The following is a 23,275-nucleotide window of genomic DNA, read 5'->3' as shown; positions in this document are numbered from 1 at the left end:
GTTTCACTAGCAATCAACCCAGAAACTGCCCAGACTCCAGATTCCAGATCAACTCTGTGGGGACAGCCACACTCATCAGCAACCCACACACGAGCCTGCTGAGCATCTCTCATGAAACAAAGCGACTCCCTATCTTCCCCCATTTCACCAGTATTTGCCTTGCTCTGTTCACAGACATCTTTTTTTTTTTTTTTCCTTTCCTATGTGGGTAGAAATTTAAACATTTTACTTATTTTAGCCTATTACTACATATTTTAGTGCAAAATGTGTAGAGGTCCGTCACTACAGGATTCTGATTATGTAGAAAGGGCGTACATACAAGGATATGCATGCTGTGGACAAAGGAAACCAAAATAAGTGGGATGGGGCAGCGGAGAATCCAAGCTAAGAGCTGAAGAGGAAAGGCGGAGTACCGACTTTACTCCTCGTCTTTCCGTGCTAAATTTAAAACCCCAGGAAATTTTTCTTTAAAATTTGACAGAAATAAGAATGAAATATGTTTATAATATTAATTTTACGGCACATATACTATGGGGCTTCCCAGGTGGCACAGTGGTCAAGAATCTGCCTGCCAATGCAGCAGACGGAGGAGACGCAGGTTCATCCCCGGGTCAGGAAGATCCTCTGGAGGAGGAAATGGCAACCTACTCCAGTATTCTTACCAGGATAATCCTATGCACAGAGGAGCGTGGCGGGCTATGGTCCAAGGGGTCACAAAGAGTCGGACATAGCTGAGCCCACACGTATACTGTAAGCACAGGAGTTAATGAGCCTCATGATTACACTGTTACGTATTTGCTGGGGACAGACATGTATCTTGAACTTGACTGAGTGTCCCCAGAACTGCTGAACTGAAATGGATATTCTTGGCTTATGTGCTAAATATTCCTTACACAGACCCCAGAAGATTCTGAAAGCAGTGAAAGCACTCAAGGTAACAACAATAGCTCAGGCAACTGAAATTTACCGTATCTTCTTGATGGGTGGAGGCCACGTGCCATAATATTGGATTATTTTAGAAACACGTTCCCATGGTCAACATGAAAAATACCAGTTGGTTCTTTTACAGATGGTTGCTAAATTTTGGAATTTACTTTCTAAAGCTTAAATTAAACATTCTGATATACCAGAATAAGGCAACCCAAGGGCCTGTTTTCCTAGATGAAAACAAGGATGACGAACTATAAACTGAGGGCCTCTCTAAGCTTATCCCCTAAAAATTCCAAAACCCTGCTCCTGAGCCCTCCAACCACACGACCACACATGATGGTAATGTTTGCCAACACTTTCTAACTTGTGCATCGCCTTTCTTTCTTCAGCACTCAATACAACTGGACCTCTGGGCTTTTAAAGGCAAATTAATTCACTGCCATGATTTTTTTTTTTTTGGTTAAAATGAATAATCACTACCTTTGTTTGGGCCCTGCTTTGTTATAGAAAGGATGTAAGACAGCTGTAATCATAGCTAATTAGTTTTTCTCACTCCCATGCACCCCTCTTCTTTATAAGCTAACATCTTCATGCTAATTTGGTTTTAAGTCAGGAGCAACCATACCTTCATATTTATCAAGATAATATCTGCCTCCCTAGAAGGCATGAAGCTTGATCCATTCATTCAACAAATACTGAGTTTCTGCCAACTAGATGGTCACAGTTCCCACTTCACAGGGCTTAGAGTCTAATGGGAAATACAAACAAACAGTTACAGCAGAGGGAGGTAAATAAATGACAGAGAGATAAAGAATGCTTCTGGAACACGCAGAAGGGGTACCTCCTCCAGGCCAGGGAGATCAGAGAAGCTTCCCAGAAGTGAAGGGAGCTGAAAATTCAAAGAACTGTACGCCATTTACAGGCATTGTGGATAGCAGGGCCATGGAAACACCAGCTAGACTCAATCCCAACAGTCTACTCAAGTTGAGGTCAGCGTCTCCACCCAGACTGACTCGTGCTTACCTTCCCGCTACACTCACACAACCCACGAGGACCCAGAACAGAGTTCTAGTTCCTTTTATTTCTAAAGGCATTCTGTTTCTCCTGTCCCACTTCATTATCTTTACCAGCCTCCCAGCTATCAAATATTTCAGTTCAACCCAACAAGGGCCTCTGTGGGAGATAAACATGGGACGAAGGGCAGGGAGGCACTGGGGCCCCACACATGGGCCATAGAAGCCCAGAACCGAGAAAAGCCATGTGACTATCTGCTAACCATTCCACTCCCCACAGACCTTGCAGAGGTGACCGCACTCTTCCAATCCTGCCTGTGAAACAAATATCCCCACTATGAGATAACCTTGGGTTTGACAGATGTCTCTGGACCCTCAGCCTGTCATAGTCTGAAGACAGCAAAATGGGCTCTGGACACTGAAGCCCTTCCCCTTTCCTCCGTCCATTTGAATAGTCCTCCTAAAATGGGACATTTCCTGCTTCCAGAGAATACTGATATTTTCCTAAATTGTTTCTACATTTCATTTTCAATGTATGACCACAACACTGGGACCAAAGTAGAATAATAACTTTTCACCATTTGCTCTTCCAAAAATTACTGGAAATTCTTCTACAAGCTTAATCGAACAGTTGGATACATTATTTTTAACGTCTCTTCCAGCCCTGAGATTTTTATGATTCTCTGACATAATCAGAACCATTTTTCTTTGAGGGTTATAGCTGGGTAAAATTATCCCAGGCTAAGATGTTATTGTAAAGAGAAAATTGAGTCAGTATTTCAATAATATTTGGTTTTTCAAAGTTGCCCAGCCTAACTTCACTGTCAGTGAGCGAAGTCGCAGCTGCATATACACTAAATCCAGCCTGGGCCATAGCTGGCTGTATACTTACAACTGAAGACAGAGGGTGTTACTTCAAAAGATCAACTGAACACAAAATTTCACAAACAAAACAAAGAATGTCCTCAACGTTTTGGATTGAATGATACTTCACATCTAAGGATGTGTAATGTTTTTTGTTATTCTTCCCAAATTGGATCTTAATTCTGTTTTGTGATCAGAGTACTAGAAACTACAAAAGTTATACTCAGTCACTTTGTTGTTATCGTACGGATGCTAAGTCGTCTCCAAATCTTTGGGGATCCCGTGGGCTGTAGCCTCTTTAGGGACCCCGTGGACTGTAGCCCGCCAGGCTCTACATGGGATTTCCCAGCCACGAATATTGGAGTGGGTTGCCATTTCCTTCTCCAGGGGATCTTCCCAGACCAGGGATGGAACCCGGGTCTCCTGCATTGGCAGGCAGATTCCTGGGAAGCCCACTCAGTCACTTAGGCTTTCCTAATTAGCCTTACAGACTTGTAATGAGCGTCCTATCCACCCTCAGGTGCTACATAAGCTCGCACGTCTTTGGTGCCCCACACTTTACACAGCCAAGATGGAGAGCTTATCAACAAGAAACACATCTTCACAACAAGTACCTCGATTTGCAGCTCAAGTTATCACTCAAGGCATAAAGAAAAGAAAGCTGCATGTCTTGCATCTTGAACCAGGTAATATGTAGGGGGAAAGTATATTATAAGCATCCTTGTTCTTCTGAGTCAATGCCTTCTTCCACTACTATGGAAGCAGCCTTCAGGTCCCAGGCAGCTCCTTGTTTAGCAAGGAACTAAATATTTGGGTTCAAATCCAGCCTCTACCACTTCCTAGCTGTGTGACCCCAGCAAGTGATTTAACTTCTCTGGACTTTAGTTTCCTCATGTGGAAAGAGATAATCACAACTCCACCTTTCCTCATGAACCATTGTCATATTTTGACATGAGCTCACCTCATCTCTGTCTCTGGTTCACTATAAACCCAGGTGCTTTGACGTGAGGAATACGGTCGATAACATCACAGTGACTTTGTATGGGGACAAATGCTTACTAGGATTATCATGGTGATCATTTCATAAATGTGTGCAAATGTCAAATCATCATGTAGCATATGGGACCACTAACACCGGAGTGCACATCAGCTATAGGTCAATAATAAGTCAGTAAATAAAACTGGTTGCTCTGAAGAATTCTGAAAGGGTGACTGGAAAAACAAGTACAGAGAAGCCACTCACAGGCCTAAAGAGAAAAGCTTTGTAATTGCTATGGCTCAATTGGTTGAGTCACTTTTAATTAAGTCTGGAATTTCCAAGGACAAAAACAGTGCTCCCCAACAGGACACCGAAGACAAGAAAACAAGGGGGATTGGGGTGGGAGGGTTCCTAGAACTGGTTCCTGAGCACGAGGGGTGATCACAGCAAATCATACTTTGTTGAAATGGGAGGAGGGGACAAATCCTTCCATCAACTAGAAGCAATCTTTTCACATATTTCCCTCTTGGTATTTCAGCTCTACTGCTAAATCCAGGATGAACCAACTCTGAGCTGGGCATAAATGTGAGGAGTCTGGGAGGAGGCGGAGAGGAGTCCCGTGAGCACAATGGTCAGTGAGAATTACCAAATAACTGGGGACATCTAAATGAACCATACCTCGTTGTGTTTGGGACCTACAGAGTTAACCTGTCCATTTTCCCTTGACTTACTCATTCACGGCTATTGCGTTTGGCCAAAAACTAAAGCTGTTGTCCAAGCAACATCAGTCTCATTATAAAGAGAGGAACAACCTGGCATCAGAAAATGTAATGACCCTTTTGAAGGCAGCTGCTTCAGAAGCTTGTGAATCATTTTGAAATACTCGGGCCAAACCACATCAGTACCGCATTTAAATAAAATGCAATACACGCAACCACCAAAAATAAAGTGATGACTTGTCAGAACTCTAGTTCTGCTTTTCCTATCAGGTCTGCTGGTAATGCATCTGATTAATTTCAAAATCATATTCCAAGTAAGGTACCTGCTTAAGAAGTGAAGACCTCAGGCTTTCAAAGGAAAAGCTCCTACCTTTCTAGGCCATACCTGCAGATGCAACAACTGACTGCCCTAGAGCGTGGTACTTCAACCCCAAACACACAGCCTGACTTGAAGCAGCTGGGGAAGCCCAAAGCAGTGAACTCCTGTGTCAGCAGCCCAGAAGACCCACGGAAGAGGAAATCATTGCTGCTGGCCATCCTGCCTTAAACTCCAGGAATTACAAGTCACATGCTGCCTCTGGTCTTAAAGCCCTGGGCAGTTTTGTTTCCTGTCCTCTTTCACACCTGACCTTTAACTGCTGCTCAAATTGAAAAAAAAAAAAAAATGAATTTTCTGAAACCCAAAGCCAGTAGAGATTGGATGCTGGTGCATAATCTTCACTGTTCTCAAGCCCATCAGCTGTGAAGCCCGAGTATGGCCAGAATAAGGCCCAGGGAAACCACACTCCATCCTCTGTTCGCTTACCGCTATCTTCTTTCTCAAGGCTTATTTGTCACCTCTCACTGTTCTCGGAGGAGTCCTTCTACCTCCAGATGAAGAACTCCTTCGTTCTTCCACATAATGGTGTCTGCCCAGGCTTCCCACAGCCCCTTTAGTTGGGATATGCTGAAGGATCCATTAGGAAATAATGATAACTCACATGATCTCACCCAATACTTTAAAATCTCAGCAGTGAGGCGGGGTCGGGGGGGATGTTGTTTATGGAAGCAGTGTTTCTCCAAATCCCCATCCCTCCACGCACTAGACACATGAAGTGGTGGACACTAAATCCCATGTAAAGGATGCAGCCATGGGAAATGCGCCATCCCCCATCGGAGGCCGATTTGGAGGACCAGCACCCCTGAGCATTCTGGGCACTTGGTAAAGGAACAGGAGTGGGAGAAGGGCTGTCAGGATCAAAAGCGGGGGAGACGGAGAGAAAAGGATGCCAGCGGGGCAAAACGGCTCTTGTCTGACTCGGTGCTATTTTCTGGTCCTGTTACTCTACGTTACTTTCTGCCACTCCACCCTCACTCTATTTTCCAAATACCTCAAGATGTTTCTAAGAGGTTCTGAATTATTGACAAACCTAAGGGAGACGCTTTGGAAAAGAATAAGTACAAAAACAGACTGGTATGGCTAGTGCAAACACTTGGTCATTGGTAGTTTCCTTTTTAAGGCCCAAAGAGAAGAAACGGAGGAAAAAAAAAAAAAAAAACTGCCTCTGCTAAATAATAATGATATTCACAGAACAAGAGGCCCTGCAAGTCCAAGGCTCACAGTCTCCCCAGCTTTACTCACCCCGAGCCATCTCGCTCCTTTATTGGCAGCCTGTTGAATCTGGACTCTCTTGAGGGTGACATGGTAAACAGCTCCTTCCTCTACCTCTTCACCCCAGTCCTGAATCGAGCTCTGCCAGGAGACAGGACAAAGAAACAGGAAAAGTTGTTTGTTTGTTTGTTTGTTCCCTCTTCACTAACCACAATCTATCCCTGCTGCTTTGCTGCTTACAACAGCACTCAGGGCATAAGACAGGCTGTTCAAAATAAACATTACAATCAGAGCAACATAAGACACACTGTGATAGACGGAATACTGAGATTTTCTTGGCCCCCCAGCTCTTTCCTATGCTATCAAGAGCCCAGGGCTTTTCCATTTAGTTATTCTTCCTAGATTCCTTCACGTATCTTAAATACCTTTTTAAAGTCTTTTTTTTTCTTTCTTAAAGAAACTGAAGTTTAGTCCTGGTTCACTTTTCCTCCTTAAATGAGAGGAAAAAGAATCCACTGGCAGAAAGAGTTTGTCTCTTTACAAGTGGCTCCGTTCTTGGAGCAAACTGCATTTTAAACTCTGCCACAAATAAGTGTTTAAAATGCTGAGTGCTCGCTCCTTTGGAACGAAATGCTTCGCATGTCTTTTTTCTCCTCTTATTGTTTGGTAACCCAGAAAGTTAGCGGGAGGGAAAAAGTTTTTATTTCCGTCAAATAACCTGGCAAGTGCAGAAAAAAGCAACACATCGGCTGTGTGCAGCGACCCCCTGGGTTTCCCTAAACTTGAAGTTTGTGTTTAAAGAGCCGCTGGGACTCGGAGGCGCTCCGCGGATCACCCAGACTCACAGACCTCTTGCCTGAAAAGTTTTCCTTTGCTGACATACATCAGCCCAGATACACCAAAGGCAACTGCTGAGAAAAATAAGTATGGTTTAAAGGCAGAAGACACGCAAAGAGGAAGGCGGAGAAAGCCGAGGGAGAAAGCTCTGAGCTCCAAAGTCTGGGATCGGATGGCTCCGCTCACTCCGAGGGAGTCCAAAACCCGCCCAGAGAAAGCGGGAGAAGATTCCCCACCAGAGCAGCGTCGGGAGAAGGCAGAGAGTTCTCGTTACCATTTTAGCTTGCCAAAGCAATTTCATTCTCAGTTTTCTCTCCGGTGTGTGGACGCGGCATGATGCGCCCCGCTCCCAGGCGAACGCGATCCCCGCGCGTCTCCGCCGCGGCGCCTCCAAGCCCCGGCCCCGCGCGGCCGCCGCGCACGGAGCACAGACACGCGCCCGCCGCCGCCGGTGCGCGCGACTCGGCCACAAAGGGAGCGCGGCGAGCGAGCCGGCGAACGAGGGCGCCGCAGACTCCTCCCCACGCCACCCCGCCGCTCCGTGATGTCAGGCTTTCCTGTTTGTGCTCGGGAGCACACTCTCCCTTTCTGAAATCCCGCGGATAAAGTTAGCATGCCGTGATTTCTGCAGCTCTGAATGCGATCGGCAGCCAGCCACCCTTTCTAGTGGATCAGGTTTTCCTGATTGGCCACCAGGTGCCCTCAAAAGATCCGGGTGTGGTATTGGGGATCTAAGTGTGTTTTTCCTTCCCTCGCTCAAAGAAATAAAGGAGGAAGAGGTGCAAACAGGGATGGGAGGAGGGGGTCGGATAAACGTCTTTTATCTGCTTGTTACCTATGGAATTTAGATTCAATCAGGGCGACCCCAGTGAGAATGGCAGTACTAGAAGCCAGGAAGTTTTTCATAAGGACAAAAAAAAAAAAAAAAAGAATTGGTCAGAGGGTATTCCAAAACCCACGCCTCAGGGTTGCGCTTGTCCTGAATCAGCACACCACCAACAGGAAATGGCTCTGGACGTCTTTCTACCCCCCATAGTTTAAGGCTCATCAACTGTAACTGGCCACTGTGGGAGGGAAAGGGGCAAAGCAGGAGAGGGTTCTGCTGAGACTGACAGCGTGGAAATTGGGCCACCGGCGGCCCGGGAAGTTCCGTGAGTCTGTGAGTTGTCACCATGGGTTGCGTTGTCTGTACTGTAGGGACACAGTGGGATGATAACCTCGGGGAGAGAGCCATTCGGAGGACACTGCCGGAGGCAGTTTCGTCCTAACAGAAAGTAAATCAACAGCGAAATTCCAGATGATAATATAATCAAACATTGGCACATGACAGAATTCCATGCCAAGTGCAAAAAAAAAAGTTTAGAGCGCATGTCTTTTATACTGTTCTCCCCTAAATGAATTTAATAGCCTTTAAATTTTTTTAAAAGAAAGGCCTCTTACTAATTGCCATGCTAAGGCATAAGGCTGGGCTTTGGTTAATAATAAATATATTATGAACTGAAAAGCTAGAGAATCCAGTGTACTGGTGTTCCCAGGAAAGCAAAACTAAATGACAGTGAGGGTGCATCCAGGAAAAATAAAAAGATCTTTGGATACTTCAGAACTTCTCGAAGTCACTCAGCAAAGTTCCCCACAAACAACCAGAAACTATTGGACAGAAGGGATGCTCTTTTTATCAAGCTTTGATTATTTCTATTTTTACGAAAGCATGTAAACTTGACCTTTCAGTGACCACCAGCATAGAGTGTCCCCAGTGTCCAGAGGAAGACCTACCACCTGCCTCTTAAGCCATTCCAGGCCCACCCCATTCAGTGATCCTGAAGAACACAAGATACACCTGGGGACAGTTAAACAACCCATCAGATTAATTTCACAACTACTTTAACCTGATTTTTGGCTGTGACTTTGGAGATGACCCCTTACATTTTTCTAGTTCAGGGATATTAAGAAGTTTCTTCAAACTTGCCCCTCCCAGGAAGCCTTCTTGGACAGGGCAGCTTATAACTCACAAGGCTCCAGTCAAGTTTCAGATCTCATCAGCCTCCTCTCCACCAACTCCCTGGCAGACTACCTGATGAGTAAGGGGAAAAGAGGCTCCCAGCAGATGCAGCTTCAAATCCTGGTTTCACATTAAGAGTGAACTTGGGATCTACTTCCCTGGGCTTTCATTTCCTCATCTGTAAAATGGGACAAAGGCTTCCCTGATGGCTCTGGTAAAGAATCCGCCTGCTGATTCAGGAGACATGGGTTCGATCCCTGGGTCGGGAAGATCCCCTGGAGGAGGAAATGGCAACCCACTCCAAAATGCTTACCTGAGAAATCTCATGGACAGAGGAGCCTGGTGGGCTACAGTCCATGGGGTCACAAAAGAGTTGGACACAACTTAGTGACTAAACCAGAACAATAACAAAATGGAACGAACATCTACCTCATAGAGTCTGAAAAAGGATTAAATGCAATATGTATACAACTCATCCAGGGCATGATCAAAAAAGCTCCATTCCCTTATTATTATTGCACTTCCTCCCAAACTGCATTTTCCCAGACTCACTGAAAAGTTGTACGTACGCAATGTGCGGAAATCTAAAATGATGTCTTCTCACTAAATAATTTCAGAGAGATTTTCCAAGAATAACTACTTGTATTTATACCTAATCATGTACGTGATTTTGTCCAAATGTTAATCCTCAAAAAAAGGCTGGCCGGTTTTCTGCTAGACAGAACAATGAAGTGTTGCAGTTTACAATTTTTAAATATTTATTTTAAAATATTCCACCTGCAGGCAGCTCAGCCAGTATTACCTTATTACATACTTTTGGGTTAAAATACTCCTAATCAGTATCTGGGGAGGATAAATCAGTAAGCCATTTATAACTAAGTTTGAATTTATTTACTAGATTAATCTACCTATGACTTTATATAGTTCTAAAAGAACAGGTCAAGTTTTGTTTAAAAGATATCAGCAGTTCATCTTTCATCTCCTTGGTTAAGTTTATTCCTAGGCATTTTATTCTTTTCAATGCTTTTTTAAGTGGGACTGTTTTCTTAATTTCATTTCCAGATTGTTCATCATTAATGTATAGAAATGCAACTGATTTTCATATATTAATTTTATATCCTGTGACTTTACTTGATTCATTTGTTAGTTCTGGTAAGTTTCAACAAATAGTGCTGGGAAAACTGGATGTGCACATGCAAAAGAATGAAACCAAACACGTCTAACATCATACACAAAAATCAACTCAAAATTAATTAAAGACTTAGGCAGAAGACCTGAAACTATAAAATTCATAGAAGACTACATAAGGGGAAAGCTTCATAACATTGGTGTTTGCAATGATTTCATGGATATGACACCAAAACCAGAGGCAACAAAATCAAAAATAGACATGTGAGACTACATCAAACTAAAACACTTCTGCACAGCAAAGGAAACAGAGTGAAAATTCCACCTATGGTATGAGAGGAAATGTTAGCAAGCAACATCTGATAAAGACTTAATATCCATAATATATAAGGAACTCCCATAACTCAATGGCAAAAATAAGAATAACTGAATTTTTATTTTTATTTTTTTCAAGATATATATTTTTTTATTTTTTTAATTTTATTTTATTTTTAAACTTTACATAATTGTATTAGTTTTGCCAAATATCAAAATGAATCCATCACAGGTATACATGTGCTCCCCATCCTGAACCCTCCTCCCTCCTCCCTCCCCATACCATCCCTCTGGGTCGTCCCAGTGCACGATACTGGATGCTTGGGGCTAGTGCACTGGGACGACCCAGAATAACTGAATTTTTAAATGGGCAAAGGACTTTAAAAAACACATTTCTCCAAAGATGTACAAATGGTCAACAGTTCTGTGAAAAGAAGCTCATCATGACTAATCATCAGGGAAATGCAAATCAAAACCAAATAAGATATCATATCACCTCACACCTCTTAGGATGGCCATTACTTAAAAAAAAAAAGAAAGAAAAACCACACATGTTGACCAGGATTTGGAGAAAAAGTGACCCTTGGACACTATTGGTAAGAAAGTCCATTGGTACAGCCATTACAGAAAACAATGTGGAGGTTCTTCAGTAAATTAAGAATAAAACTGCCATACGATCCAGCGATTCTGTTACTGGGTATTTATCCAAAAGAATTTAAATCAAGATCTTAGAGAGACTTGAGTGCTCCCACACTCATTGCAGCACTGTGTATAATAGCCAAAATGTGGAAACAATGTAAATGTACATCAGTGCATCAATGGATAAAGGTGTGATATATACAGACCACAGAATATTATTCAGCCTTGAAAAAGAAGGACATCTTGTCATACCAAACTACACAGATCTCCTTGGACTGCAAGGAGATCCAACCAGTCCATCCTAAAGGAAATCAGTCCTGAATACTCACTGGAAGGACTGATACTGAAGCTGAAACTCCAGTACTTTGGCCACCTGCTGCAAAGAGCTGACTCATTCCCGATGCTGGGAAAGATTGAGGGCAGGAGGAGAAGGGGACAACAGAGCATGAGATGGTTGGATGGCATCACCGACTCAATGGACATGTGTTTGAGTAAGCTCTGGGAGTTGGTGATGGACAGGGAAGCCTGGCGTGCTGCAGTCCATGGGGTCACAAAGAGTCGGACACTTCTGAGCGACTGAACTGAACTACACAGATGAACCTAGATGCCATTATGCTAAGTTAAATAAGCCAGTCACAGAAGGACAAATACTGCAAGATTGCACTTACATGCGGTATCTCAATTAATCAAAGTTGTAGAAGCAGACAGTAGAAGGGTGGTTGCCAGGAGCTAGAGGAGGGGCAAATAAGGAGTTGCTCTTCAGTGATGAAAAAGTGCTAGAGATCTACTGTACAGTATTATGTTTATAGTTAACAGGAACGATACACTTGAAATTTGTTAGCTGAGGGGAAGGGAAGGAAATCAGAAAATATCTATTCTTAAAGCAGTAGGATGTTGCTAGGAATAGTTTTATGTCACCATATTTGGTGATCATTGGAAGTCAGAAGCAATAGAAGATTCTTAGGATATGACAGGAAAAGGGAAGATGTACGGAAGAACCCCAAATGAGAGACAGAAAAAATTTTTTTTCTTGCTCAGGGCCAGTAAATAGAGAACTGGTAACAGCAAACGTAAGCAGCTTGTGTGCAGATCCTTTAAGAGAATCTATCAAGAAATGGAAATACAGAGTTTATATATTCCATTTATTCATTTATTTAGTCATTGGCTTCTATGACATCATGCTTTTCTAGATTTTACTCTACATCTCTGGCTGCAAGAAAAAAGTGAAAATATAAAAATTGTGATAGTATAGTTATGTATGTAGGTTGACATGGAGTAATACTTACGTGCCTAGGTAAATGATGAGACACTTGTTATATCTCAACCTAGAGCTTGACCTTCTCTACTCACAGCCTTGTCCTCATATTTCCTTTCATGCCTATCGTGACTGTTAAATAAACTATCCTATGTAAAGTAGCTAACAGAATAAACTATGCTAAATAAAGCACCTGAGAGAGTGCTTTTGGAACATAGGCGGCCTTGAATAAAAACGTATCTTCTTCTCTCCCTACCCCCACACTCTTTCCCTTTAGTGTAATTCCTGTGTTCATTTACTGCATTTGGTTTGCAATCTGCATGTTCTTTAGCTGTCTGCTCAGGTAATAGACTGTACTGTGTGACAGAAGAGTCAGAGCAGTGCGAGTATAATAGACATTGTACTTGGAGATAAGTAGGCAAAAACTTGTCTTAAATATGCAACATCAGCATAAGATAGAAATGGGAAGGCCAAGGCTTTGTCCTCAAACTCACTGCTGGACTGTGATGTCCTGCACCCAGTTGAAACTATAGAGGAAAACAGTCCAAAGACAGCAACAGTAATAGTAACAACAGCTACGTGAAAAAAGCTAAATAACTCAGAGGTCACGATTCTCCTTCCACACATTAGGACTGTTGAGTGCATATTGCCTCTGCTTTCCAAAAGCCCTTACCTAAACAGATGAGCTTGAAAAATTTTCCCACTTTTGAGTGGAACTGATAATAGCCACTTTGCACCGTTTTATTCACAAACTATATATACCTTTAGCATTCCATGCATGCACGCTCAGTCACTCAGTCGTGTCCGACTCTTTTTGACCCCATAGACTGTAGCCTGCCAGGCTGCTCTGTCCGTGTTATTGATTCTCCAGGCAAGAATACTGGAGTGGGTTGCCATTTCCTTCTCCAGGGGATCTTCCTGACCCAGGGATCAAACCCACAACTCCTGCATTGGCAGTAGGATTCTTTACCACTGAGCCACCTGGAAAGCTTAGCTATCTGTAGGTCCCTAAAAAAAACTTTTGGTGAGGTACATAAACAAATAAATCTGTTACTTCTTCTTAACTCCTTCCCCCAGCAATATCAAAGGTTTGTCCAAATGTAAACCACTTAATCCTCTCAACATCCCTATGAAATGCTTCCCCCTAGTCTTCAGGCTTATAAGCTATGTTGCTCATTAACTTTCCTTCTTCAGCCTTCCACCATCAGCCAGGCATCCTGCTATGGTCGTTTCTAGCTCTGCTAAATGGGGTTGCTCCATTTACCGACTCTTTGCTTGAACTTTCAACCTTGCTTTGCAAAAGGCAAGGAACCGGTCATGCTTAGTTAAAGATGACCAGTCCTCCAAACACTCAAAGCAGTAGAGAGTTGTACTATTTTCTGAGAGCCCAAAGTTATTTTTACTAATTATCACGGACATACTATGAGGTAGGAGTTAAAATTTTTCTGTGCTCTGTTATTAGGGAGTTATTTATTTAGGCAAGCAAATTACAAGTCAATTTTAGACGGACCCACTACAACAAAAGAAGGGGCTGCCTTAGGGGGTAGAAAATGGAGACAGAAGAAACATAAACAGCACTTGACAGATGGCAGGCCAATGGCAGAAGACTCCTCTGGCCACGATGACAAATGCTTTTCAACTAATAGTTTACCAGTTGGGGGTGGTTATTCTTAATTGTTGATGAAGCTTTCCTGAGGAGGAAGTTGGTTACTGGAATACTGTTTTGTAAGTTGGGCTAATAAGCATTATAAGCTCATCTAATTACAGATTTCTGTAAAGGACATCCAGAAATGTGTTCACATGGTTGAAAAGATCAAAACTTAGAACAATCAGCTCAGACATAATGGCAGGTCCCTGTGATATGTAACAAAACATTCTACAAAATGGGAGATGGGTGACCTAATGCCAGGATGGGCTTTGACCAAGATTCTGGAAGAAGTTACTGGGCAATGAGCCAAATTATATCTTGTTTCAGGCCTAAAGGAACCTCTTTTTTTTCCATAATATATTGAAGTGGTACCGAAAACCCAAATAAAGCTGCTAGAACACATAGTCAGAGACACCTAGATTTGAGTCCAAATCAATCCAGTTCTCTCGGAGGCAAGGTCTCATCCCTAAGTCTGTAAAAAAACAGGGATATAAACACCTTCCTCATTGGCTCAGAGTGAGAATTAAATGAGTCTTTGGCACAGTATCTGGCACCATAGTTAATACTCAGTTAGGGTTGTTGATGGTGATAATGGTGTCAAGTCAATAAGCTGCAAAAGCTACAAGAGACTGACTACATGAAAAATCAGACCTATAGATTGAGTCGCTCAAGATTTTGCAGACTGAAGCAAAAACTTCATGATACAAAGAACCAGACTGGTTAGTCAGTGAACAACATCAAGTCTCTATATGGCACAGAAAAATACTAAGCTTTGTGTCCTCTCCTACCTCAAACTACCTCCACGCAGGGATCAGACGAATCTTTTCAAATCACCATACCATCACCTCCTATTCTTATTTTTTCTCAATTTATTTCTTTTTAATTGAAAGATGATTGCTTTACAATATTGTGTTGCTTTCTGCCATATAGCAACATGAATCGGTCATAGGTATACATATATCCCCTCCCTCTTGAACCTCCCTCCCACATCCCACCTCATCCCACTCCTCTAGATGGTCACAGATCCCCCGTTTGAGTTCCCTGAGTCATACAGCAAATTTCCACTGGCTACCTATTTTAAATCCCTCTAGTAGCTCCCCATTGCTAAGAATAAAAACCTAAATCCTTTTCATATTCCATAAAGTCTTGCCCAGGCTGGCCTCTTCCACTTCACTTTCTATACACTCTCTGGGCTCAGCGACCCCAGTCTTTCTTTCTTTCTTGTTTATTTACTTGACTGTGCCAGGCCCTAGTTGCAGCACACAGGATCCTCAGTCTTCACTGTGGCATGTGGGATCTAGTTTCCTGACCAGGAAAAAAACACAGGCTTCCTGCATTAAAAGCATGGAGTATTAGCCACTGGACCACCAGGGAAGTCCCCCACCCCAGTCTTCTTTCAATGTCTTGACCATACCTGGCTCCCCACCATCACAGAACCTTTACTCATGTGATTCCCTCTTTGGGGGACATTCCTCCTTCCTCTCCTCTCCCACTTGGGCTAAATCACCCTATTATGTGCTCTCATGGCACCTTTTCCCTTTGCAGTTCTATCACATTTGTAATTTTTCATCAAATTGTGTGATTATTTGATAAATATCCATTTCCCCCAAACTCTATGAAGGCAGAGGTAATGTCAGTTTTCTCATCATTGTACTCCAGCACCTCACACAGTACCCAACACATGGTAGATGCTCAATAAATAACTATTCGACCTATTAACAGAGAGATACATAGATAAATTCATGCTATAAATTCAGCAAGTGCTTAGTCATTGTTGCTGAGTAAATAAATATAAATTTAATATAAATAAATATAAGTATAAATTTTCTTGGGCTCCAAAATCACTGCAGATGGTGACTGCAGCCATGAAATTAAAAGACACTTGCTCCTTGGAAGAAAAGCTAGGACAAACCTAGACAGCATATTAAAGAGCAGAGACATTACTTTGCCAACAAAGGTCCGGCTAGTCAAAGCTATGGTTTTTCCAGTAGTCATGTGTGGATGTGAGAGTTGGACTGTGAAGAAGGCTGAGTGCTGAAGAATTGATGTTTTTGAACTGTGGTGTTGGAGAGACTCTTGAGAGTCCCTTGGACTGCAAGGAGGTCCAACCAGTCCATCCTAAAGGAGATCAGTCCTGGGTGTTCATTGGAAGGACTGATGCTGAAGCTGAAACTCCAATACTTTGGCCATCTGATGTGAAGAACTGACTCTTGGAAAAGACTCTGATGCTGGGAAAGATTTAAGGCAGGAGAAGGGGATGACAGAGGATGAGATGGTTGGATGGCATCACTGACTCGATAGACATAAGTCTGAACAAGCTCCGGGAGTTGGTGATGAACAGGGAAGCCTGGCGTGCTACAGTCTATGGGGTCGCAAAGAGTCAGACACTACTGAGCGAGTGAACTGAACTGACCATAAATAAATCGTAGATATTAACTCTACCTTAAGGTTGCTTATACTCTAGAAGCAGAAAAGGAACATAAAGGGAAAAAATAAAAAATGACTTTACAAAACCACAGATCAGCAGGTACAGATTTAGAGAGCAGGGTACTGAGCAGTGTGTCTCTAAGAGGAAGCTGAGAAAAGGGGCCAGGAGGTGAGTGCCCTTAAAGGACTCCCAGATAATTACAGTTTTTATTAAGGCTGTGTTACCACTAGCTTTGAAGGAAAAAATAAAAAAGCAATATGTACTGGAAGGAAGAAAAGGAAGTCTTCCAGTAGGAAGAATAGAAGCTTCAGAGGATAATAATTGCTTAGAAAAGTGGCTAATGTAGTCCAGGGAAATGAAGTTTAAATAAAGAAGTTGGTTGGTGGAAATTCCTGGTTTGATTTAAGAGGAAATTGAAATTATTAAAGAGTGTGAACAAGATGATTCTAATACTTGTCCAAAGGATGGCTTAGAGGTAAGAAAGTGGAGTGGTAGGGTCATCAGGTAGGAAGCTATTACAGTCATGTACTTGCCAAATAATCAACACCTAGGCTAAGACAAGACAAGGATTTTGAAATAGAGTCTGAATGACATTTTGGAAAAACAAATGTTGCAACTTGAGGATAGGCAGCATGTTGCAAGGAAATGAAGGGGGGGGGGGAAAGATCTGCAAATTTTTAAGAGTGGGACACTGAGATTGTGGTAGAGACATGAAAACAAAGAGAAAATGGCATTTTGCTGTGGGTTAAAATATGATCAGTTCAGTTATGGAGAGAAAGAAAATAGAGATATTGAAGGGATGGGAAGGAAAGATAAAGACTAGAAATGGAGAAAGTGAGTTGCAAGTTAGTACGTATAGGAAGTTGTTTGAAATCACTAATGCACATAATTCTCCCTCCTAAACAATCTCAAAATGCGTCTACAACTGAAGATGACCAACAAAAGTAACCAGAAGACGAGAGAGAGAGGGAAGCGGAACCGGGAGAGCTTGGGTTTTATGGAAACTAAGCCTGAAAGGAAAGCCTACTGCCACTAAAACTTCTCAAACACACTAAAATCAGTCTTGGAATACAGGCAGTGAACTTTGGAATCCTTCAATGACTAAAGATTTACTTTCTGTCATCATCACAAGATGCTGCACACATTTGAAAAGGATTTTCCCTGTTTAAAGACATACAAAAGATTTTTTTTAATTTAATTATCACTAGTTATTCTAGTCTGTGACACGCTTCAATAAAATGTAACCAAAGTTAATTGAAAGTCCTAGTGTGGTCAGTTACATAACACCAGAATTGCTGAATAGCTTAAATGTGGTGTTTTCCCAGAAATATTTGTCTTTTGGATGAAACCAAGAATGGAAAGTTTCTGCCTTAAAGGAGAACTTTGGAGAAGGTGGAAAGAAAAGAAAAACATATATGATGGAAATCTAACTTCCATCATAATTAACCCAAATGCTGCAAGTATGGTAACTATTCATGCAGAAAGACACAAGGACACAAAGAAAAGTAAATCTCACTGTTTTAGAGAGTTACTTGTGAGCCATATATCAATTAGATGTCTTTAAAAATCAGAAAATATCTCAAACATTGCCTTTGCCAGGAACAAATTTTAGACAGCTTTTTGGTTCTTGTTATTTTCCTGTTAAACTGGCAGAATCAACTGGTACTAACTCAAACTTATCCTGTTTTGTCTAGGACATGAAGTGAGGTCTATAGAATGAAAATGTATTTAGTTCAGGGCAGGAGGAGGGAAGGAGTTATAACCCTTGGTTGATTCAACTTCTTCTAGATAGAATAGCGGATGCTCTAGACAGCTGCCTATCCTGGTTTTTCTTCCCTTTCCATCCAGAGATAATGGGTACGTGTATGTGTGTGTGTGTGTGTGTGTGTGTGTGTGTGTTGTGGAAAAGGGGAGTTTGGGATGCATGCAGTGGGAGGTAGGGTCTTGGGTGAGGTGTGTGTGTGTCTGAACTGAGTGAGTGTGTATGTATTATAGGATGACAGAATTGAGAGAGTAGATTGGCCTTCGTCTTGAACCTTAATCATAAAAATCTCATGATTTCTCTCCAGAATAATATAAATTCAACAGAAAGGCACTGTAAAGAAATGACAGTACAACTGTAAGTTATATGGCAACCTTAGAACAAAATAAGTAATATACATTTGCTTATAGTCAAATAGATAATATAACATTATTCGAAGGAATTCCTCTCTGGTAGCTGGTCAGGATGCCTTGCTGTGAAGTCAGTGTGTCCTGCACCTCAGAAAATCACACCACCCTTGGCTGAAGGCTCATGACCTTAGCATGAAGACCAGCTGGCATTCCTGGCATACATGCCCAACTCAGACTAAGTCCTTGGTCCTCGCCACCTGCAAAGGATGGGCAAGCAGTAGGAAATGCCTCAATGTGATTAGTCCTAGAAATCAGTATCAGACTCGAACTGTCCAAAGAGGGTCCAGGGGGTCTTAGAATCAGTTCCAGGTTCCCAGGATTCCAGGGCTAAACTGGACCGCCCAGGATTTTGTTGTGACCATGAACCATGCAAAAGCGCATCGTCTTGGGGTTGTGGAGATCAGATCAAGACAGAAGCAGCCCGACTCTGACTATCGTCTCATAGAACACAGCTGCCATCACCACAGTGCTGGACAGCCTGTCTCTGGACTATTCTGTGGGAGAGAATTAGAAGTCTTTCTTGTTTAAATTGTTGTGAATTTGGCTCTGTTACAAGTAGCCAGACCTACATTCTAATTAATATACCTGTTAAATAGAACAGAAATCAGTAGAAAGTCACTTAGCCAAAGGCTAGATCATAATATTCTAAGACTGATTCTCATGTACTCTGATTCTGAAATTGTTCTGGGCTCTCAAAGGGATTCTTTTACCCATTTATGAACTCCTGTGCAATGAATATTTGCATGTTCACTACAAAGCAGGCACTGTGCTAGGCACTGCAGAAATAACTTTCAACAAGACAGTCCTGGTGAATGCCTCCTGGCACTGATGGATTAGAGGGAGAAACAGAACAAATCACCTACATCACAGGACACTAAGTGCAGAGAGAAGGGATACTGTTGGAGTACACAGGCTGAGCCCGTAGGATTTCAGGGGTTGCTTCCCAGAGAAAATGATCTCCACAGTGAGCTGGGAGAGCTGAGATGGACTCAGAAGTAGGAGAAGAAGTGGATGAGGGAAGAGGAGCAAGCAATCCAGGCAGAGGGAGCAGAACAGGAAAAGGGCCAGGACTCAAAGGGGTCACAGATCAAATAGAACCCTGGGCATGGCCTAGTTCATCAAACATGCCAAATATGAGGGAACTACACATTTTTCCTAAAAAAGAAGTAGCGCTAATTGGCTTAATAGTAGAACATACTAGAGACATGGGTTAGATCCCTGAGTCAGGAAGATCCCCTAGAAAAGGAAACGGCAACCCACTCCAGTATTCTTGCCCGGGAAATCCCATGGACAGAGGAACCTGGTGGCCGACAGTCCTTGGGGTCACAAAGAGTCAGACATGGCTGAGCACAATATAGTAACTGGACACATGTCCCTTGGAAACATTAAGTATGCTTTTGTTTTATTTTATATAATCCCATAATTCCTCAAATAATTCTCTGGAAAGGGTCAGGTAAATAAATAACTATTTTAAGGCTTTAACAGAGCACGTGCTATGCGTAAGGTGCCAACTGCACATCCTGGTCCCAGGTCTCAAGTCAGGGAGGCAAACAAGGGAATGACCAAAGCCAGCAGGCAAGAGGAAATGGTGTGCCTGTGAGCTTCTGGGCTTCCCTGCTGGCTCAGTGGTAAAGAACCCACCTGCCGATGCAGGAGATGCAGGTTCTATCCCTGGGTTGGGAAGATCCCCTGGAGGAGGAAATGACAACCCATTCCAGTATTCTTGCCTGGAAAATCTCAAGGACAGAGGAGCCTGGTGGGCTACAGTCCACAGGGTCACAAAAAAGACAAGACTGAAGCGACTAAACAACAAACAACAGGAAACCATACAGACTCCAAATTCCAAATCAGAATGCGAGTGTTACAGTTTGTTCTGCTTGGAATAGCCATCTAAGCACAAACAGGTGAGAGTCCAGTCCCTGGCAGGGAGTGGGGATACAGGCTGGTTCGAAGGACCTCTTGCAAGTCCACCTTGGGAATACTCAGAGCTGGTGCGCCCCTGACCGGTGAATGAGAGAGAAGAGTGAGGTCTCTTTCAAGGGAGGAAAAAGCAACTTTAGAGATGGTGAATGATGTGAGCCTCCTGACGGAGACTTGAAGGACAAACAGAATGTCTAGGTGGAAGGGGAAGGATTTGAGGGGAGCAGAGCAGACGAGGAGAGAGAAGTCTGAGCAGAAGGATTTGGGGCATGAGCCAAAAATAAATAAATAAAGTTTAAAACATAGACTTCAAGGCACAGAGCACCACAAGAGAAAGAGACATTTCATAATGCTAAAAGGGGCAATGTATCAGGAAGATGAGTATAAATGTATATGTAATTGATTCGACAGATTGAAAAAACAAAAATGTGAGCCCAAGCTTGACTTCCCTGGCTCAGACAGTAAAAAGTCCGTCTGCAATGCAGGAGACCTGGGTTTGATTCCTGGGCCAGGAAAATTTCCTGGGGAAGGAAATGGCAACCCACTCCAGTATTCTTGCCTGGGAAATTCCATGGACAGAGGAGCCTGGCGGGCTACAGTCGATGGGATCGCAAAGAGTCAGACACAATTGAACGCCTAACACTTTCAAACTTGCAGTCAAATGTGAGGCCATCCCAGACCAGGCAGAGGGAAGGAGGCCACCCAGCCCCCTCACACCACACATGCACACTCACCCATCGCCCCTCTGGCTCACTGTCTCACCAGAGCATTCATTCCTCAAGTCATATGAATGGAAAGGTGTAACTTCAACCAGTGTAGGCTGTCCAAGTTCCTCTGTGCTCTGGTGGTTTGAGATTTACATCCCTGACGTAGCTCAGAATTATGTATAATTTAGTCACTACAGCATGACTGTCATCTGTTTACAGAAATAAATATCTTTGGATTGGTAATCACTAACACTTTCTGTCATTTTGCAGTTTACGAAATGATTCTACACACATTAGTTCCCTTAATCCTCACGACTCCCAAAGGTAGAGGTATCACTATCTCCATTTTATGACTTAAGAAACTGAAATGTCACAACTGCAAAGACGATATAAATGCTTAGAGCCAAGTCTTTTGACTCCAAATATCATGCCACTTTCAAAAGAATACATTTTTATTTCCAGAACATTTGTCTACATTCTTGTTTGTATGTTTTTAGGACTTACGGCACCTCATGAAGTACATTAGTTCTTCATGGAAAAAAAAAAAAGTTTAAGTGTTAGCTGCTCAGACGTGCCTGACTCTTTTGCTACCCTGTGGACTGTAGCCCTCCAGGCTTCTCTGTGCATGGAATTTTCCAGGCAAGAATATTAGAGTGGGTAGCCATTCCCATACCCATTAGTAATCAGAGGTGTATCCACACAGTTGCCAGCTGTCAAGAATTATGTCCTCACTGATTCTTTCATGAGTGTTTTATCCTTTTCGTGCCCGGGGCCCCTATCCTGGCTCGGGTTCCTCAGACCTGGCACAACGGCCCCGTTCATTCATTCAGACGATCACGCAGGCAGCCATTACGCTCCAAGTACTGTGCTGACTGCTGGGCAAACTGGAGGATCGACACAGAGCCCTGCTCTCAGAGGGCTTACCATCTTAGGAAGGAGAGAGACCAGGATACGGGGATCGACATAGAGCCCTGCTCCCAGAGGACTTACCGTCTCAGGAAGGACAGAGGCCAGGATATGGGGATCGACACAGAGCCCTGCTCTCAGAGGACTTACCGTCTTAGGAAGGACAGAGGACAGGATATGGAGACTGACACAGAGCCCCTGCTCTCAGAGGACTTACCGTCTTAGGAAGGACAGAGGCCAGGATATGGGGATCGACACAGAGCCCTGCTCTCAGAGGACTTACCGTCTTAGGAAGGAGAGAGGCCAGGTTATGGGGATCGACACAGAGCCCTGCTCTCAGAGGACTTACCGTCTTAGGAAGGAGAGAGGCCAGGTTATGGGGATCGACACAGAGCCCTGCTCTCAGAGGACTTACCGTCTTAGGAAGGGCAGAGACCAGGATATGGGGATCGACACAGAGCCCCTGCTCTCAGAGGACTTACTGTCTTAGGAAGGACAGAGACCAGGATACGGGACCTTGTAAAAAGAACGCGGGAATGCTTTTTGGAGGGACATGACTGAAGTGACTTAGCAGCGGCGGCGGCAAGGTGAGACCCCTAGCGTCGAGAGGCTCTTAATCCAGAGTTAAGAAGTCAGGGATGTCTAAAGCTGAGACTTTAATGGGAAGCAAAAATAAGCATGAACATTTTCAACAGTACGAGAACCATGAACTTCCAGATGTTCAATCTGGATTTAGAAAAGGCATAGGAACCATAGATCAAATTGACAACATCTGTTCGTTCATCGAAAAAGCAAGAGTGCCAGAAAAACATCTACGTCTGCTTTACTGATTACGCCAAAGCCTTTGACTGTGTGGATCACAATAAACTGCCGAAAATTCAAGAGATGGAAATACCAGACCACTTGACCTGCCTCCTGAGAAATGTGTATGCAGGTCAAGAAGCAACAGTTAGAACTGGACATGGAACAACAGACTGGTTCCAAATTGGGAAAGGAATACGTCAAGGCTATATATTGTCACCCTGCTTATTTTAACTTATATGCAGAGTACATCATGAGAAACACTGGACTGGATGAAGCACAAGCTGGAATCAAGATTGCCAGGAGAAATATCAATAACCTCAGATATGCAGATGACACCACCCTTATGGCAGAAAGTGAAGAACTAAAGAGCCTCTTGATGAAAGTGAAAGAGGAGACTGAAAAAGTTGACTTAAAATTCAAC

At 43.0% G+C, this 23,275-nt stretch overlaps 1 protein-coding gene across 7 annotated transcripts in view; it reads right to left on the bottom strand.

The window, feature by feature from the left end:
- The window catches only part of RGL1 (ral guanine nucleotide dissociation stimulator like 1), a 277,517-nt gene that overhangs the window by 122,536 nt on the left and 131,706 nt on the right, over nt 1-23,275 (bottom strand). For 5 of the 7 annotated variants that reach the window (XM_005217294.4, XM_059875402.1, XM_059875401.1 and 2 more), the window contains one exon: nt 6,127-6,237. In XM_005217294.4, the coding sequence (XP_005217351.1) occupies nt 6,127-6,237 (111 nt within the window). Of the gene's footprint in view, nt 1-6,126; nt 6,238-7,207; nt 7,404-23,275 lie in introns of those variants that run through there. The other 2 variants (XM_010813521.4, XM_024976238.2) reach the window with 1 other exon arrangement.

The sequence above is a fragment of the Bos taurus genome, chromosome 16 (genome assembly GCF_002263795.3).
Source record: "Bos taurus isolate L1 Dominette 01449 registration number 42190680 breed Hereford chromosome 16, ARS-UCD2.0, whole genome shotgun sequence".
Lineage (NCBI taxonomy): Eukaryota > Metazoa > Chordata > Mammalia > Artiodactyla > Bovidae > Bos > Bos taurus.
The sequence above is the reverse complement of the archived record's forward strand: the minus strand, read 5'-3'. Positions and strand labels throughout refer to the sequence as shown.